Source organism: Manihot esculenta, chromosome 9 (genome assembly GCF_001659605.2).
Source record: "Manihot esculenta cultivar AM560-2 chromosome 9, M.esculenta_v8, whole genome shotgun sequence".
In the NCBI taxonomy this organism is placed as follows: Eukaryota; Viridiplantae; Streptophyta; class Magnoliopsida; order Malpighiales; family Euphorbiaceae; genus Manihot; species Manihot esculenta.
The window spans coordinates 24,745,019-24,766,240 of NC_035169.2; the positions used below are offsets into that span (position 1 = coordinate 24,745,019).

Genomic DNA, 21,222 nt, shown 5'->3' on the forward strand with positions numbered 1-21,222 from the left:
AAAAAATGTTTGCATTTTAACCCCACCAGCAAAAATTTCCCAGAATGAAAATGGTAATGTGTCTACGTTCCGATTTTGGTTTCACAGGCAGTAAATAACTCTTATTTTTTTTTGGGATTGGTCCTTCAGCGTCGAATAGGAGCAGACAAGTTATATTGAGCTTGCTGTGAAGGTTGGTTGCTGCTGATGTTAGAAGGACAGAGAGACATACATAAAAAGTGGCATGTGCCCGTTGTTTGATTTTCTTGGCAATGTAGAGGTGGTGTTTTTTTTTTTTTTTTTTTCAGATTTGAAGTGCTAAGAATATTAAATATTAACTCATTTTATATAGATTATAAGTTGTTTTGCACCTCAAAATGATTGGAACTTTCATTTCCCCACAAAGATTACATTGAAAGTACCGAGAATTCCAGAGATAAGCATGGAAAATAGATAATTTTAAGTGGCTGGCTGCACTAAAGGATGTATATATTTTAGGGTAGCATGGACCAAATCTTGTCTCTATTTTGAGGGTCCACAACCGAGAGGTGCTGTAATGATTGTTATAATATGTAATTCTAGGTCTGTGCAAATGAAAGGTTCGGTTTCGGACCACATCAAACTGCTAATAAAAGGAAACTAATAGGTGATTCATATTTAGCGTGAACTTGCCTTGAAGAAGAATATTGAACACAAAATGTGAAAATATGGCCATTATAAACAGGCGTCATCCAAAATTCTACTCCTAATCATGTATGTGGTCAATTAACCAAAGATCTTCAACAAAAAGAAAAAATAACCAAAGAGGTCAGGTGCGTGCATCCAAGAAAAAGAAAGTTAAAGGAAGAAAAAAAAGAAAGAGACTGAACCGTTAAGAATTAATCAATCACACAATCAAAGAATAAACACGAAAAAAGAAAAAATAAACACACAAATTTGATGTAATTCACCAATATGATTGTCTATACCAGTTAAAATTTTCTTATTTCTATGTAAATTTTCAAACTAAATATATTAAAAGAATATTATATATTTATATGTCCAGAGAAAATTTTAAAAAAGATAAAATAATTCTAAAAAAATTAGAATCAGAGGCTCCACCTTCGAGCCTCTGCCTTCGGGCGGGTAGCTCCCGTCCCCCACACCCGACTAACTCAGCACAGATTCAAATCCGCTACAGTGAGTTATGATTTAACGTCCATAATATAGTATTATCATTGGGCTCTATATCTCAACATGAACACCAAGCTCACATGTAATGAATGATCTACCTTTCAAATAGCAAACATCAGCAAATACAATGCAACACTAAAGAAGCCATTTACAGGCCGCCTACTCGCTACCTCTAAAGTTATGCAACAAGAACTAAAATCCCAAGTGCAGCAAACATTAACAACATTAACTAGTATATGAGCATACTTAAGGCAGAGACATTGTTCTGAAGCAAAATTATAAATGAAAAAACAAACAGAACTGCAGTAAAGAGAACTTAACCACTACCATAAAAATAGCATCCAGGCATAAATTATAAATAGCATGTCTCCGAAGTAGATTTGGTAAGCTTAATGATAATAAAGAACAGAGATACCTTCGCTGTGTAATACTATGCACCATAAGGCGATTTTCCAAAGTAGCAAGCAAGAAATGCAACCTAGCATATGAATACATCATCATCCTTAATAGCAAGAAAGGCAACCTAGCATATAAATACATCTTCATCATCCTTAATAAATGGTCAACAGGTAAATTCTTTTGAACCAGTCTCACAAGGAAAAACAGAAGTCCCCAATGGGAACAGCTTTGAGGCTACAAGCCCCCAATAACAGCAAAAGGTAACAGATATATAACAGCTTACCGATAAACTGGAAGAAAACCTCATACTAATTCCATTATAATAGAATGCAATGCATCCCAACCTACAGGCGGCACCCAGCCAGAAGATAGCAACAACAATGAAATGAGATTTAGCACAACCTTATGATAAAGAACTGTCTAACATCTTATGACATTAAGAATCCATTAGCCGCTACACAATGAATATCAAAGTTGTTTAAGTGAGTTAATCCCAAATTTCAAATAAAATAAACTATAGAAGTAAAACAGAGCAGAAACTGTAATATCAGAACAGAGCATAGTAATTGTATCAGATAATCCACTAAAAACACCAGCAGAGCATTACACTTGCAACCAAAAAAGAAAACAAAATATCAATCCCACTATGTATCCTCAAAGCTCGAATTCTTCGTCCTTGAGAGCCAGCTCTGCAGCCTCCTCGTCCTCCTCATCAAGAACAAAGTACTCATTTTTCTCCACAGGCCTAAACATATAAAACATCACCGCATAAAACAATAGACTGGCAGTCTCCTCTGCTGCATTACTTACCCACTGGTACTTGTATGCTGCAATGGTCTTAAGTGCAAACACTACAATCCTCGTAAAATACAAGTACCCAATTACAACAATGTAAAACTGCCTAAACAGTTGCAATTTGGCCAGATTTCTAGCAGCCTTTCCATCAGTCTTCGATGTCTCCCTCAGAGATCGAATAGACCAGACAATTGGGAAAATAATCGCGCAGCAACAGATGATATCCACCAATAAGAACACCTGATTCCAGGTAACCCAATCCTTAATAAAGGGCCCTGTCTCCCCAATCACCACAGAAGCCACATTAGCCAAGACCTGAAGGGGAACCACAATCATTAAAACCTTCTTTTCCTTCTCTTGCAGGAATGGCTTCAAAAACGACCAACCGGTACCAATCAACACAATCACCGTGAAGAGCAAAACGACACGGATGAACTGGAAAATGTAGAACAAAACATCCCAACCATGAGGAGTACCTGTAACCTTCACGTAATGCTTATCCTCCGCGGCACAGATCAAGTTGAGCGCTTTCATCAGCAGCAATCCACCCATTAACAAATGGATCCGATGCACAGATCGTTTATTGGTGACGCAAATGTAGATCCAGAACCCCAGAAAAGCGAGGTATGCAATTGAGTAGATAAAGAAAAGCGAAGGTAGCTGGGTTAAGCCAGCAGAAAGGAAATCCTTAGAACCATCGTGCTCGAGATTGTAAACCTCCGTCCGAACATTCATGGACACGCGCGTCTCCGGAGCGCAATTGGCGAAGAAAAGAGAGTATTCATTGGGGGCAGTAACGGGATAAGATTGCTTAAAGGAGGAGAGCGGCGGAGGAGAGAGATCGCGGAAAGTGAAGAGATGGAGCGTATAGTGAGACTCGAGGACGCAGAAGTTGGGGTTTTGCTGGATCTCGAGGAGGACTTGGAGAAGAGACTCCTCGGAGAGGAGAAAGAAGCCGAGACGAGAAGGTATAGGATTTGGAGCGTTGACGGAGGAGGTGACTGAGACGGAGGAGACGGAGATGGTGACACGGCCAGTGTGCGTGAAGCCGAATTTCTCAAAGAGGATCATGGGACGTGCGTCGTTGGTAATCTTTAAGGTTTTGATCTCGGCCGTGGTTAGAGTGGACAGGGCGAGGATGAGGAGGAGAGAGAGGGGCAGGAAGAATTGTTGTCTCGTCATTTTCCCGGGAGATTTTGGCGGTGGTGGTGGTGGAGAGATTTAGCGAGGAGAAATACAGAGAGAAACGATTGGGAGGTAACAGAGGAGTTTGTTTTACTTCATCTAGAGTCTGGTCTTTGCCAGGGTCAGGTTCAGATCGACGAGAGACCCTCCAGTGATACGACGCCGTATAAAAAAGGCTGACGATCATACGCGTGTACGTGTAAAAATTAAAAGCGGTTCACACGGAAGACCAATGGGGGCGAGGACACGGAAACAAAGTTACGAAGAGGTTTTCTTATAATGGAATTTGTATGCTTTCTTATTTAAAATAAAACTAAATTTTTCTTGACGTGCGTTTTATACACGTTTGTCTATACAATTTTATATTAATTTTTATTTTATGATAAATTATATTTTAAACTTTTAAATTTCAATATAATTAACAAATTAATTTTTATATTTTTAAAATTAAATATTTTATATAATGAATTCATTTAAATGAAAAATATTTTTTATTTATAATTTTATTAAAATAATAAATATCACAAATATTTAAAATATCATTATAAACACTTAAATTTTTACTATTATAATTAAATATTTTATATTATATAAATTATATTTTAATTCATAAATTTTAACGTTATTAACATATTAATTTTTATATTTTTTAAATTAAATTTTTAAATTTTTTATATTTAATTCATTTAAAATTATTATTTTTCTATTTATTATAAATATTAGTTTAAAACCGATAAATACTATACTTTTAAAAATATAATTCTTTTTAAAATAATTTTTATAAAATTATATAGATTATTTGTCACAATTTAAATATAATTAAAATTATAAATATTTTTTAAAAATTTTAAAATTAGAATAAATTATATTTTAATTCTTGAGTGATATCATAATTAATAAATTAATTCCTTTATTTTTAAAACTGAATACTTAAACCTATTTATTTTCATTTTATTTAAATGTACACTTCTTTCATCCATTTATCCGTTTGTTCAAAGGTAAATGACTGATCAAATTTTTAAAAAATATTTTTTATTCTGCTAATATTCTTACTATACCATACAACACATATAAAAAAAAAATTTTATATTTAAAAATTCAAATCTTCCTTTCTTTCTTATTATACAGTTTTTATGCATTAAAACAGACCAGTCTCTGAATTCTAAATTTGCAGTTTTATATCTAAATTCTTCAATTTTTATGTATTAAAACATATCAACATTGAATTCAAAATTTATAATTTTCTTAAAATTTCCATCATTTTCAATTTTTTTTGTATCAAATCAAACTAAATATATAATATTAACTCCTTTCCTTTTATACAAAAACACAAAACAATTTAGAATTATCTGACTTACTGCCACTTATCAAATATTCTGGGTATAGAATTCAAATAATTATAAATACTTAAATCCTTCAATTTTCATATATTAAAACAGATCAGCCCCTGGATTCAAAATCTGTGGTTTCTCAAAGTTTTCAAAATTTTCAATTTTCTTAGTATAAAATGAAACTACATATATAATATTAACTATTTCCTTTTCATACACAAACACAAAACAATTTAAAATTTTTCTGATTTGCTGCCATTTCATAAATTTTTTGCGTTTAAAATTCAAGCAATTATAAACACTTAACTACTTTAATTTTTATATATTAAAATAGATCAAACTCTGGATTCAAAATTTCTTATTTTCTCAAAGTTTTCATTATTTTCAATTCCTCTCATCTTTAATGGTCAAAGCAAACATTACAAAACAAACACTTTGATTCATTCAAACAACTCATGCAACTAAATCATTTTTGCTATTATTACAAATAATAAAAATATACAAATTAATAATAAAGTTTTCAAATTTTCTAATACACATCTATCAACTTGTCATTCACCTTCGAAGGAGAGAATGAGAAAGAAAGAAGGAGGATTTGAGTTTTTAGATGTAAAAGTTTCTTTTATATGTGTTGTATGGTGCAATAAGAATATTGTGGGAAGAAAAAATAATTTTCAGAGATTTGATCAATTATTTACCTTTAAATTAACAGAGAAATAGATAGAAGAACTGTGCATTTGGATGTAATGAAAATAGAAATATTTATGTAACGACCCCAAAATGGACCGTCACCGGCGCTAAGATTCAGGTCGGCTTAAGGCCGCTAGAACCCGTAGCAAGCCTGCTATACTCTCTGTGTACCTGTAAATCTCATACATGATCATACATTTTCTGTGAAAATAAAAACTCTTTTCTCTGTACCAAGGCTTAACCTGTGCATGCACTATCTCTATACTCTGTACTCTGTACTCTGTACCCCTGACTAGAGCTTGCTCTAGATGGGTTACCTCATACCTGTTAAGCCTGGTTTTTCACATCCGCTGTAAAACATATACATATACAGATCATGTACATAACAAAAGATTTACAACACAAACATCACTAAGTCAAGCACAATTCTAACTTTATACACAACTGTTACATCTCTTTAATATGACATGTCCACTCTAAGCTATTACAACCTCTTCTCTCTTCCTGTCCTCTGCTGTTCTCCCCTGTACACTGTACACTAAACCTGCAAGACTGGGGTTAAGGGAGTGGGATGAGCTCTATAGCCCAGTGAGTAGAACAGTAAAACATATCAGTAAAACATGACCTTATGGAATGCATCAGAACACAGACAATCCACAGCAAGGGTACACCTGTCACCAAATAGTCCCAGTATCTCATACCAGGGCGTAGTCAAAGGCACTTGGATTTCCTGTCTCATATATGTATATATATGTGTATATAACACCTGTACTTACCATTGTCAGGGCGTAGTCAAAGGCTCTTGGACTTTACTATACCTGCCAGGGCGTAGTCAGAGGCTCCTGGACTTATCTCAGTGACTATTGGATCATTCAGCATTTACCCACATCAACAAATAACTATGCAATGCAACATATTCGTGGATTCTAATGCAATCAACCTACTGCATAACCATGATGCATGAAATATGCTAAAAACATTCCATTTCTCAATTAAAAGAATTAAGTTTAGTTCCACTCACCTCTGGCTATCTGAACTGACTCTGCAGGCTCTGTAATCTCTGGAGCAGTACTCACTGCTGCTCTCTCTGGTTCCTCTGGTCTGTGTAGGCACAGATAAACTCAAATGAGGGACCACACTAACTCAAGAACAACTTTATTAACCTCCCCAAGAATCCCCTTAAACTCACTCAAACATCCATGCAAAGCATGTAAAGGAAGGCTGGACAGAACACTTTCGGCGGCAGGTTCGGCGGCCGAAAGTTCTCTCCAGAGCCGAAACTCATGCACCTTCGGCGGCCGAATCTCAACTTTCGGCAGCCGAACCCTTTAGGGGGCAAGTTTCAGGGGCTGAAAGGCACTCCAGAGACGAAAGTCTCTACCCTTCGGCGGCACCTTCGGCGGCCGAACTCCCCTCCAGAGCCGAAAGTCCAAAGGCTCGGGGGTAAGCTTGGCCAGCCGAAGCCACCTCCTCAGCACATTCGGCGGCCGAACCATTCTTCGGCGGCCGAAGCTGGGTTCATCAAGAAGGCAGAACCTGCTCTGCCTCACGCCAAAACACACCAATCTTTCTCCAACTCAAACACCTCAACGCCTCAACATGCATACACCCAAGTATATGCTCAAAGGGGTCAAAAGCTACCTAAAAACCCCAACAACACAAAACATATAACACATATACAAGCTTTTCTCACCAAAATCTCTCTTGTAACCCTATTCATGCAACTCTCTCCCAAAACCTCATAAAACCTTTAGAAAACCGAAAAACAAGGTCAGGATCTTCACTTACCTCTTGAAACCAAGAAGATGAACGATCCCAACGTGGAGTTTTGGAGCAACTCTCCTTCAAACTCTCCAAACTTCACAACTTTGTGTTTTTAGCTCAAAACCTTCAAAAAACCATAAAAATCAATCAAATCTTTGTATGATGTAATGAAAACATGAAGAAAACTGAAGAAGGACAGGGTTCCACCTCAGAAAGTGAAAGAAACGGCAGAGCTTATCCTTTCAACCGACTGAGGGCCTTTTATAGGTGGCTGGCTAGACCACCTTCGACGGCCTATTGTGAAACCGAAAGCCATGCATGTTCGGCGGCCGAATGTCACCTTCGGCGGCCGAACCTGGCTTTTCTGCCTTGGTTCTTTTCTTTCAAAAACTCATTTCCTTATATTTTAAACCTATAAACTATAGCAAAACCTTGTTGAAAAACATAAATTTGACCCTTCTAGAGACGTCCGACATCCCGGACTCCACCGGAAAGTAGAACTCCGATGCCGGACTCCAGCCGGGTATTACATTCTCCCTCCCTTAAGAACATTCATCCTCGGATGTTCCGAAACAAACATATAAACATATAAAAAGGAGGAAACTAACCTCAAAACAGATATGGATACTGCTGGAGCATAGACTCCCGCGTCTCCCACGTACACTCTTCAAGATTATGGTGGTTCCACAGGACTTTCACCATCGGAATCTCCTTGTTCCTTAGCTGTCTGATCTGTGTGTCAAAAATCCGCACTGGCTGCTCTATATAGGTGAGATCTCCAAGAATCTCTACATCAGGCTCACTCAGAACCTGACTCGGATCTGACACAAACTACCGTAGCATAGAAACATGAAATACCGGGTGAATTCTCTCCATAGACACAGGTAAATCCAGCTTATACGACACATTTCTGATCCTCTGTAAAATCTCAAAGGGTCTAATGTACCGTGGAGCTAATTTACCCTTCTTTCCAAAATGAACCACTCCTTTCATTAGAGACATTTTTAGCAATACCCAATTACCCTCCTGGAACTCTAACAGTTTCCTGCAAATGTCCGCATAGCTTTTCTGTCGACTCTGAGCTGTTTTGATCCTCTCTCTGATCATAGGCACTGTTCTACTGGTAATCTCGACTAACTCTGGCCCTGCAAGAGCTTTCTCTCCTACCTCTTCCCAGCAAACAGGTGATCTGCACTTCCTCCCATACAATGCTTCATAAGGAGCCATCCCTATGCTCGCATGATGGCTGTTATTGTAGGCAAACTCCACCAGAGGTAGATGTTGCCTCCAAGAACCGCCAAAGTCTAACACACACATTCGGAGCATATCCTCTATGGTCTGGATGGTCCTCTCTGACTGTCCATTAGTCTGTGGGTGGAAAGCAGTGCTAAAATCCAACCTCGTGCCCATCGCACTCTGCAGACTTCGCCAAAATCGAAAAGTGAACTGAGGTCCTCTGTCTGAGACTATAGATACTGGAACTCCATGTAATCGTACTATCTCATCCAGATATACTTGTGCCAACTTATCCACAGAATAGTTACTCCTAACTGGAATGAAATGAGCAGATTTTGTGAGTCTGTCCACAATCACCCATATGGAGTCTATCCTGTTGGACGCTGCCGGTAAGCCCACTATAAAATCCATGGCAATGTTCTCCCATTTCCACTCTGGAATCGGCAGTGGGTTAAGCATGTCAGCCGGCTTCTGATGTTCTAATTTCACCCTTTGACAAACCTCACAGGCTGTCACGAACTGCGCCACTTCTTTCTTCATGGCTGGCCACCAATATACCTTTTTCAAATCTTGATACATCTTGGTGGCTCCTGGGTGCACACTATACCGCACATTATGAGCTTCCCTCATAATGTCTTCCTTCAGACTGCTACTATCTGGTACACAAAGTCGACTCCCATAGCGAAGGATCCCTTTGCTATCAAATCTGAACTCTGCATTGTTGCCTGACTGAATAGTCCTGGCAATTTTCATCAACTCTGGGTCCTCGTGCTGTTTCTGAGCTATCTGCTCCAGAAACACTGGTGTCACTCTCATCTGTGCTATCAACGCACCTGTACCAGATAACTCTAGCTGTAACCCTTCCTCTATGAGCTTATAAAGCTCCATCACTACTGGTCTCCGCTCTGCTGCTATATGGGATAAACTGCCTAGTGACTTCCTGCTTAGGGCGTCTGCCACAACATTCGCCTTACCCGGATGATACTGGATCTTACAATCATAATCACTGAGCAATTCTACCCATCTTCTCTGCCTCAAATTCAGCTCTCTTTGGCTCAAGATGTACTGTAAACTCTTGTGATCAGTGAAGATCTCGCATTTAACCCCATAGAGGTAATGCCTCCACATCTTGAGTGCAAAGATAACCGCTGCCATCTCAAGGTCATGGGTGGGGTAATTCAACTCGTGCTTCTTTAACTGTCTCGAAGCATAAGCAATCACCCTATCACTCTGCATCAAAACACAACCCAATCCCACTCGAGACGCATCATAGAACACTGTGAAATCCTCGTTACTAATAGGCAGAGCTAATACTAGGGCTGATGTCAGTCTCCTCTTGAGCTCCTTAAAGCTCTCTTCACACTGGTCTGACCAGATAAACTTCTGGTTTTTCTGAGTCAGTTTGGTCATAGGAGCCGCTATCTTTGAGAAGTCCTGAACGAACCTCCTGTAGTAACCTGCCAGTCCCAGAAAGCTTTTAATCTCAGTCACTGTCGTGGGTCTGGGCCAATTAGCTACAGCTTCTATCTTCTTGGGGTCTACCTCAATCCCTTCTGCTGATACCACGTGTCCCAAGAAGGAAATGCTCCTCAACCAAAACTCACACTTAGAGAACTTGGCATATAAACCATGCTCTCTGAGTGTCTGCAGAACTATCCTCAGATGCTGGGCATGCTCCTCTGCATCTCTGGAATACACTAAGATATCATCGATGAAAACAATGACAAAGTGATCCAGATACTCGCTGAACACTCTATTCATGAGATCCATGAATGCTGCAGGAGCGTTAGTCAACCCGAACGGCATCACTAAGAACTCATAATGCCCATACCTGGTCTTGAAAGCTATCTTTGGCACATTTGCCTCTCTAACTCTCAACTGATGATACCCGGATCTCAGATCTATTTTAGAGAAACAACCCGCTCCAGCTAGCTGGTCGAATAGATCATCAATCCTAGGTAGGGGATACCTATTCTTGGTAGTGACCTTGTTCAACTGTCTGTAGTCGATACAAAGTCTGAGGGATCCATCCTTCTTTCTGACAAAAAGCACTGGAGCACCCCAAGGTGAGGTACTAGGGCAGATGAAACCCTTATCTACCAAATCCTGCAACTGTTCTTTCAACTCCTTTAACTCTGCTGGTGCCATCCTGTAGGGAGGAATAGAGATAGGTCTAGTCTCAGGCAGCAATTCAATTTCAAACTCTATCTCCCTACCAGGTGGTAGTCCTGGAAGTTCGGCTGGGAAAACATCGAGAAACTCTCGGACTACTGGTACTGTGGCTGGTTCCCTAACCTGACTATCTAGCTCCCTCACATGAGCTAAAAACCCCTGACAACCCCTCCTAAGCAAACGACGAGCCTGAAGGGTTGAAATCAAACCTCTGGGTGTATCCCTCCTGTCTCCTCTGAAGACACACTCTGACCCATCCTAGTCTCTGAGATGAACTATCTTCTCTCTACAGTCCAAGGTCGCACTATATGTAGATAACCAATCCATCCCTAGAATGACATCAAAATCTGTCAAGTCTAGAACCACAAGGTCAGCTGGAAGGCATCTATCCTCTATGAACACTGGACTGAAACGACAGACGGACGCTACCACTGATGGGTCACACTTGGGTCCACTGACCTAGAGAGGATACTCTAACTCAGAAATCATCAAACCCAATCTCTCTATGGCTCTCGAAGCAATAAAGGAATGAGAAGCACTAGGGTCCATCAAAGCATACACATCAGAACACCCTATGATGAGATTACCTGACACCACTGTGTTCGACGTGTTAGCCTCCTCCTGTGTCACAGTGAAAATCCGTGCTGGGGCTACCGGATTTCCACCTCGGGAACTTGCTGCTGAAGTAGAGGCTGACCCTCTCCCTCTACCTCTGCCACTACTCTGAGGCATGGCTGGAGCTGCTGGCTGTACCACACTGCCTGAACTCATCTGCTGGGATGGTGCAAAAGTCACCTGAGGACAATCCCGAGCAAAATGCCCTTCCTGTCCACACCTAAAACAGGCTGAAGATCCCAACTGACAAGCTCCCCTGTGGGGTCTCCCACATCTCCTACACACTGGACTGCTTGTGCCAGAGCTTGAGCCACTACCTATTCCCAGACCTGACTTGACTTTATTCCAGAACTTACTCTTTGTTCCTTTTGCTCTATCCCATCTCTTACTGCCTGAAGTTGCTGCACTGGGGGCCTTAGAACCCGAAGCCTGTGCTTTTGACTGTTTCTGCATATTGGCACTTGCTTCCATTTTCCTGGCTGCATCTACTATCGAGTGAAAACTCTCCTTTTCTGCTGGAAGAATCAAAGAAGAATACCTAGGATGCAATCTCATAGTATATCTCCTTGCCTTCTTCTGATCAGTATCATAGGCTTGACCCACATACTGAAGCAAATCCAGGAACTTATCTATAAACTCGTCAACACTCATCTCATCTGTCTGTCTCAACCGTTCAAATTCAATGACTTTCATCTCCCTGAAGCTGTCAGGAAAAGCCCACCCTGCAAACTCATTGGCGAACTCTCCCCATGACATACTGTCAATCCTGGGCTCCATATAGTTCTTGAACCATTCTCTGGCTTTCTTACACTTAAGTGTAAACCCCGCCATTTCTATGGCTCTACTATCATCTGCTCCCAATTCAATGGTTATCATCCTAACTGATCTGAGGTATTCAAATGGATCATCTCCCGGATTGAACTTCGGAGCATCCAATTTCAAGTACTCTGTCATTTGCACCTTCCCTCCAGATGAGCTAGGTTGATGTCTTTGGGCAACAGGAGCTACTGGTTCTGGTTGTGGTGGTGGAGGTACTGGTTCATTTAGCTCTGGGTGTGCGGCACTTAGATGAGTAGGTGAAGGTGGATACATCGGATATGGTGGGTAATACTGAGGATAAGGCATATATGGCATGTAAGTAGGATATGGGACAAAACTAGAGTACTCCGACATACCTCCCATCGGATACCTTGGGTCCTGAGGAAAGGATGGATAGTCAAAACCTGAGGCATGAGCGCCTCCCTGAGACTCTCCCATACCTTCTCCCGATCTGCCTACACTCATGCTTTCACCTATCGACTGGTCAATCTCCATAGCCTCCCTCACTGTACCTCTTCTGCTTTCGTCTACAGACCTTCTAGGGTCTATTGACGTACCTTCCCTGCTAGATCTTTGTGACCTTGCCCTTGGCAATGCAGGAGGACGAGCATCTATTCTCTCACTATCTGGTGGGACTCTAGTCAATTGAGCTGATCGACGAGTTCCTCGCATCTTACCTCTGAAAAACCACAGCACATATCACAACATATCAGTACCGCATATAACAATAAAGCACATGCATAAATCATAGCATCAAATAGACAGGACGCAACATCCTATCCTAGTGGACATGATTCCCTATTGTGCTTGACCACTTCTACCCTCTATGAGCCCGACACTCTCTCTATAGGTCCGATCATGTGAACCTAGGGCTCTGATACCAAATCTGTAACGACCCCAAAATGGACCGTCACCGGCGCTAGGATTCAGATCGGCTTAAGGCCGCCAGAACCCGTAGCAAGCCTGCTATACTCTCTGTGTACCTGTAAATCTCATACATGATCATACATTTTCTGTGAAAATAAAAACTCTTTTCTCTGTACCAAGGCTTAACCTGTGCATGCACTATCTCTGTACTCTATACTCTGTACTCTGTACTCTGTACTCTGTACCCTTGACTAGAGCTTGCTCTAGATGGGTTACCTCATACCTGTTAAGCCTGGTTTTTCACATCCACTGTAAAACATATACATATACAGATCATGTACATAACAAAAGATTTACAACACAAACATCACTAAGTCAAGCACAATTCTAACTTTATACACAACTGTTACATCTCTTTAATATGACATGTCCACTCTAAGCTATTACAACCTCTTCTCTCTTCCTGTCCTCTGCTGTTCTCCCCTGTACACTGTACACTGAACCTGCAAGACTGGGGTTAAGGGAGTGGGATGAGCTCTATAGCCCAGTGAGTAGAACAGTAAAACATATCAGTAAAACATGACCTTATGGAATGCATCAGAACACAGACAATCCACAGCAAGGGTACACCTGTCACCAAATAGTCCCAGTATCTCATACCAGGGCGTAGTCAAAGGCACCTGGATTTCCTATCTCATATATGTATATATATGTGTATATAACACCTGTACTTACCATTGCCAGGGCGTAGTCAAAGGTTCCTGGACTTTACTATACCTGCCAGGGCGTAGTCAGAGGCTCCTGGACTTATCTCAGTGACTATCGGATCATTCAGCATTTACCCACATCAACAAATAACTATGCAATGCAACATATTCGTGGATTCTAATGCAATCAACCTACTGCATAACCATGATGCATGAAATATGCTAAAAACATTCCATTTCTCAATTAAAAGAATTAAGTTTAGTTCCACTCACCTCTGGCTATCTGAACTGACTCTGCAGGCTCTGTAATCTCTGGAGCAGTACTCACTCTGGTTCCTCTGGTCTGTGTAGGCACAGATAAACTCAAATGAAGGACCACACTAACTCAAGAACAACTTTATTAACCTCCCCAAGAATCCCCTTAAACTCACTCAAACATCCATGCAAAGCATGTAAAGGAAGGCTGGACAGAACACTTTCAATGGCAAGTTCGGCGGCCGAAAGTCCTCTCCAGAGCCGAAACTCATGCACCTTCGGCGGCCGAATCTCAACTTTCGGCAACCGAACCCTTTCGGGGGCAAGTTTCGGGGGCTGAAAGGCACTCCAGAGACGAAAGTCTCTACCCTTCGGCGGCACCTTCGGCGGCCGAACTCCCCTCCAGAGCCGAAAGTCCAAAGGCTCGGGGGCAAGCTTGGCCAGCCGAAGCCACCTCCTCAGCACATTCGGCGGCCAAACCATTCTTCGGCGGCCGAAGCTGGGTTCATCAAGAAGGCAGAACCTGCTCTGCCTCACGCCAAAACACACCAATCTTTCTCCAACTCAAACACCTCAACGCCTCAACATGCATACACCCAAGTATATGCTCAAAGGGGTCAAAACCTACCTAAAAACCCCAACAACACAAAACATATAACACATATACAAGCTTTTCTCACCAAAATCTCTCTTGTAACCCTATTCATGCAACTCTCTCCCAAAACCTCATAAAACCTTCAGAAAACCAAAAAACAAGGTCAGGATCTTCACTTACCTCTTGAAACCAAGAAGATGAACGATCCCAACGTGGAGTTTTGGAGCAACTCTCCTTCAAACTCTCCAAACTTCACAACTTTGTGTTTTTAGCTCAAAACCTTCAAAAAACCATAAAAATCAATCAAATCTTTACATGATGTAATGAAAACATGAAGAAAACTGAAGAAGGACAGGGTTCCACCTTAGAAAGTGAAAGAAACGACAGAGCTTATCCTTTCAACCGACTGAGGGCCTTTTATAGGTGGCTGGCCATACCACCTTCGGCGGCCTATCGTGAAACCGAAAGTCATGCATGTTCGGCGACCGAATGTCACCTTCAGCGGCCGAACCTGGCTTTTCTGCCTTGGTTCTTTTCTTTCAAAAACTCATTTCCTTATATTTTAAACCTATAAACTATAGCAAAACCTTGTCGAAAAACATAAATTTCACCCTTCTAGAGACGTCCGACATCCCGGACTCCACCGGAAAGTAGAACTCCGATGCCGGACTCCAGCCGGGTATTACAATTTAAGTGTTCGGTTTTAAAAATATAGGGACTGATCCGTTAATTATGATATAATTTAGGAACTAAAGTGTAATTTACCTTTGAAATTTTCAAGTACTAAAGTGTTTTAATGAATAAAAATTGAAAAAGAAAGTATTAAAGTTAGTTGAATATGATAATTTAGATAAAAGTTAATAAAAATTTAAATATTTTTTTAAATGAAAAAATACAGAATCAAAATATTTAAATTTTAATAGATAAAAAAAAAGATAAAATCTTAATTTATTAATATTTTTAATTTAAAAATGGAACTAAAGATATTTTCATATTTTTAATTACAAAAAATAAATGAAAAGAATGAAATTTAATCGGACTTGCCATAAATGGATTTAAATATTTAATTTTAAAAAAATGAGATTAATATATTAATTATATTAAAATTCAATGATTAACTTATAGTTTACTCATTTAAAAGGGTAATAAATACATTTTCACATTTTTAACAATAAAAATGAATGAAAAGACCTCATATTTGAACGGGTTGATTAAAGAGAAATTTAAGTATTCAGTTTTAAAAATACAGGGATCGATTCGTTAATTATACTAAAACTCAAAAATCAAAATGTAATTTATTTTTCTTTATAATATTACTATTTTCCAATTCAAATTAAATTTTGCCTTTCATGATTATAACATATATTAAAGTACTATAATGTTATTTTAAATGTTACAAAAAAAATTATATCAATTATTTGATGTTTTTTATTTGAAAAATATATATTATTAAATTATTCAGTAAATATTTATTTAAATAATTTTAACTTTTTTAATTTTAATTTTAAATTGATGTACTTATATCATCCCTTCATCAAAATAATCATCAATGTAAATGTAATTATCTTAATTTTATTTATATTAACTTACAATTTATCAACGATTTTCAATTTTTATTAAATATATAATTATTTGAAAAAAATTATTGGCATGATAATAAAAGGTAACTTTGACATTGGTAATGTAATACCCAGCTAGATTTCGGCATCAGAATTCCTGCTTTCCGGCAGAATCTCGGATGTCGGAAACCTCTAGAAGGGTAAAATACATTTTTCTAAAATGTTTTCATGTATTTTAAGGTTTTAAGTAAGAAAGAAATTGAGTTTTGAAAGAAAATGTTTTGGAGGAGAAACCCAGGTTCGGCCGCCGAACCCCATGTTCGGCCGCCGAACATGGTGGAGTTGCGGAGGCACTTTTAGCTTCCGAAGGTGGTCTGGCCAGCCACCTATAAAAGGCTCCCTGTCCGAAAATGGGCGAGTTTTCTCTCTCTATTTTCGGGTAAGGTGAGTCTCCGCCACCCCTTTGTCGATCTTGTATTTTCTCCTCAAATCCTTCAAGTTTTGACAAGTTTTAACTTGGTTTTGAAGATTTTTGAGCTAAGAACGAAGTTTTGAAGCTTGGAGACCCCGGAGCTTGATTTCTTCCATCTCCGAGTTTGGATCGCCTCTCCTCTCGTTTTTCAAGAGGTAAGTGGGGATCCTATCCTTCTTTTGTGCTTTATGTAAGTTTTGAGGGGTTTTAGAGAGTTTTAATGCATGATTAGGCTAGTTATAAATGTTAGGGTTTATGTGAGTTAAATGATGGAATGTATGTTATTGTATGTTAAAATGTGATGTTGTTGGGGTATAGGCTAGTTTTAAGCCTCTAAATGCTTAAGAATGTATTTATGCATGTTTTTGCATGATTTGGTTTGAGTTTGGAAGGATTGGGAGGCAAAATGTGCATGTGAGGCTGAGTTCTGCCATTCTGGAAGAACTCAGGTTCGGCTGCCGAAGCCATGTTCGGCCGCCGAACCTGCCTATGGTGGCATGGTTTGGCTGCCTAAACTTGCCCCCGAAAGTTTGGACTTTCGGCTCTGGAGTGGAGTTTCGGCCGTCGAACCTGCCGCCGAAGGTTGGTGACTTTTGGCTCTGGACAGACTTTCGGCCGCCGAACCCTGCCCCCGAAAGTGTATGACTTTCGGCTCTGGAGGGACTTTCGGCCGCCGAACCTGCCGCCCAAAGTGCCCTGTTTAGCCTTCCTTTGCATGTTTTCTATGATTATTTTATGATGCTTTAGGGGGTTTTTGGGGAGATGTTTAGAGTCATGTTAGTGTATGTTTGGTCCCTCATTTGAGTCCACCTGTATAGGTTCGGACCCGAGGAACCGAGGACCCCAGCAGTGAGATAGCTGCTTCAGATCTTTCCAGAGTCAGCCTGAGGTGTGTAGAATGGATCTTTATGTTTCAAAGCAAATAAATTTTGAGCATGTTCATGCATCACGAATGCCATGATATATACTAGGTTGTTTGCATTAGAATTCACGAATATGTTGCATTGCATACTATGATGTTCATGTGGATGGATGTTGGATGACTCATTAGTCCTCGATGTGATATGATGACGATGATACGGTATGGAAGTCCAGTGAGGCTCATTCTACGCCCCTGGCACGATGTTAAGAGAAAGACCAGTGAGGCCTATTCTACGCCCCTGGCACCATTGGAATGTGTAGAGGGCTATTGGTGACAAGTCCATCCTTGATATGATTTGTTGGTGATGTGATGCATTTCATGAAAGCATAAATTTTAATATATTGTTTTACTATTCTGCTCATTGGGCTCTAGTAGCTCATCCCTTTCCCTTAACCCCCAGGTTTGCAGGTTTGGGATAGATCAGGAAGTCAGCAAGAGTAAAAGTTTTAAGTATGTAATAGTTAGTTGTGGACATGAAAGATAATGTATTGAAATGTAATGTAAAATATTGTTTAGAATTGTATTGAGGATTAGTATTGTGCTTGACCCTAGAGTTTATGGTTAATCCCTTTTGTTCATGATCATTGTGAAATGTTTTTATTAATGTATTAAGAAATGTAAACCAAGCTTGATGTAATACCCGGCTAGACTCCGGTATCGAAATTCCTACCGTCCGGTGGAATTTCGGGTGTCGGAGACCTCTAGAAGGGTAGAACCATGTTTTTATAAAATGTTTTAATGTGTTTTATGTTTTAAGCATGAAAGAAAATGGGTTTTTGCATGAAAAGAACTTTGGAGGAAAACTCAGGTTCAGCCGCCGAACCTCAAGTTCGGCCGCCGAACATGCTTGCATTTTGGGTGTGCCTTAGGCCCCCGAAGGCATAAGTGAGGGAAGTCCAGGTTCGGCCGCCGAACCTCAAGTTCGGCCGCCGAACATGGCATGCATGCGGAGGTACGTTCGGCCCCCGAACGTGGCCTGGCCAGCCACTATAAAAGGGTCCCTTAGCCGAAAACGGGCGGGCTTTTTCCCCATTTTCGGCCAAGGTGAGCTCTCCGCCGTCCCTCACCAATCTTTGATGTTTTTCCTCTAGATCTTTCAAGATTTTCATTTGTTTTAACTTTGTTTTGAAGATTTGAGCTTTTGAGCAAAGTTTTGGAGCTTGGAGGTTCAAGAACCCAATCTCTCCCAACTTCGAGTTTAGGTCGTCTCTCTCTCGATCTTCAAGAGGTAAGAGCCGATCTTAAGCTCATTGCGTGTTTTAAGTAAGTTTTAAGTAGATCTATGGGTTAGAATGCATGTTTAGGTTATGGTTATGTTTATGGGTATGAATGTATGTTCATGAACAATGTGGATGCTTGATGTGTTGTAGATGGGGTTTATAATGGTTTGAGGCCCCTAGGAACATGTATGCTTGTGTATGTATGTTGTAGAATAGGTTTGATGCATGTTTGGAAGGTTGGGAGGCGAAATGTGCAAAAGGAGCCAAGTTTCTGCCCTTTGGCAGAAACCAGGTTCGACAGCCGAAGGACTTTCGGCCGCCGAACATGGCTGGGGAGGCAGCCTTTCGGCTGCCGAAGCTTGCCCCCGAAAGGAGACTTTCGTCTCTGTCTGGCAGTTTCGGCCGCCGAAAGTGCCGCCGAACATGCATGAGTTTCATCTCTGTCTGGGAGTTTCGGCCGCCGAAGGTGCCGTTGAACCTGCCTGGCTTTCGACTCTGGAGGGACTTTCGGCCGCCGAACCTGCCGCCGAAAGTGCCCTGTCCAGGCCTCCTTTGCATGTTTTTCTATGGTTGTTTCATGATGTTTTAGGGGTTTTTGGGGAGTAGTTTATAGTTATGTTCAGGTGTGTTTGGTCCCTCATTTGAGTCCACCTGTGTAGGTTCGGACCCGAGGAACCGAGGACCCCAGCAGTGAGTTTAGCTGCTTCGGTGTTGTCAGAGTCAGCCAGAGGTGAGTGGAACTAAACTTAATACTTTAAACTGAGAAATTAAATGTTTTATCATGTTCCATGCATCATGATTATGCAATAGGATGATTGCATTAGTTTTCACGAATATGCCGCATTGCATCGATTGTTGTTGATGTGGGTGAATATTGGATGACCCAATTAGTCCATGACAGGAAGACCAGGACCCCATTCTACGGCCTGGCACAGAGTAAGGAAAGACCAGGACCCCATTCTACGGCCTGGCATGGTTATGGGACTCGAAGACCAGGAGCCAAGAGGAGGCCCTAGGGCAATGGTAAGTAATGTATGTTATGACAGGAAGACCAGGACCCCATGCTACGGCCTGTCACAGAGTTAGCTTGGACTAATTGGTGACAAGTTCACCCAACCCTTATGTGAATTGTCTGTGTTATGATGCATTTCATAGAGCATAGTGTTAATATGTTTTATAGTTTTGCTCACTGGGCTTTTAGCTCACCCCTCTCCCTTTACCCCCAGGCTTGCAGGTACAGGATATAGCAGGAGTCCGGATATAGTAAAGAAGTCATGTTTATGTAATAGCTAGCAATGGACATGATCAATTTGTAATGTAATGTCTAAATCAGTATAGATATGTAATGAGATGATGTTTATGGATGTTAAAGGTGTGCTTGACCATAGATTGTTGTTATCCCTTTTATTATATGATCTTAGAGGCTTTTATGATGTTATGTAATCCAACTCAACATATGTTATGTCACCCATTGGGGACACTGATGAGATCCCACAGAGGGATCAATGTTATGTTAATGTATATGCACAGGTTGAGTTTGGTTGATGTATTTGGAAAGAAAAGTTTTAATTTTTATGTATGTTGTTGATCATGTATGGGATTATACAGGTTTACAGGTTATATGTCAGGCTTGCTATGGGTCCCGGCGGCCTTAAGCCGATCTGGATCCTAGCGCCGGTAGCGGTCCGATTTTCGGGTCGTTACAGAGTGCTATCAGAGCCCTAGGTTCATATGGTTGGACCTAGAGTGTCGGGCTCATAGATGTTATAGAAGGTCAAGCACAATAGGAAAGATCATGTCCACTAGGATAGGATGTGGAGTCCTGTCTTGTATGATGATGTGAAATGCCATGATAATATGCATGTGCATTAATGATATGCTATGATATGTGATGTAGGTGATGCGGGTTCATGTGTGCCCACATGAACCATATGATACTAATGTTTGCTTGTGATGTGTACTGCTTTTCAGAAAACAGGATGAGAGGAACTCGTCGATCTGCACGATTGACTGGAGTGCCACCTGAGGATGAGGGCATAAGCGCCCATCCTCCTACATTGCCTAGGGCAATGTCGAGTAGGTCTAACAGAGAAAGAGCAGCAAGAGACCCTAGAAGGTCTCTGGATCTGGGTAGAAGCAGATCAGTGAGGGTAACAGTTCAGGGAGGAATGTCAGAGGGCATGGGGGATGATATGGATGTAGAGCAGAGGAGGGATGGCAGTCTGGGAGTTAGCATGTCAGAGGAAGGTATGGGTGAGTCCCAAGGAGGCACTCAGGCCTCGGGATTTGTTCAGCCACCCCACTACCCACACTTCTCACAACATCCCGGGTATTCGATGGGAGGTACATCGGATTACCCTAGCTTCACCCCTTATCCCACACAGATGCCATACCCACCTTACTACCCACCATACTCACAATACCCAATGTATCCACCTCTACCTTACTATCCAAATCCAGCAAACCC

At 40.7% G+C, this 21,222-nt stretch overlaps 1 protein-coding gene across 1 annotated transcript; it reads right to left on the bottom strand.

Annotated features, from left to right (window-relative positions):
* Nucleotides 1-2,070: 2,070 nt before the first annotated feature.
* LOC110622073 (protein CANDIDATE G-PROTEIN COUPLED RECEPTOR 7) lies at nucleotides 2,071-3,667 on the bottom strand. Its single transcript, XM_021766444.2, has one exon. The coding sequence runs from the start codon at nucleotides 3,526-3,528 to the stop codon at nucleotides 2,206-2,208; it is 1,323 nt and encodes a 440-aa protein (XP_021622136.1). The 5' UTR covers nucleotides 3,529-3,667; the 3' UTR covers nucleotides 2,071-2,205.
* Between the last annotated feature and the right edge of the window lie 17,555 nt (nucleotides 3,668-21,222).

Excerpts from the sequence above, each read along its gene's own strand:
- LOC110622073 (XM_021766444.2), bottom strand. The coding sequence starts at position 3,528 with ATGACGAGACAACAATTCTTCCTGCCCCTCTCTCTCCTCCTCATCCTC.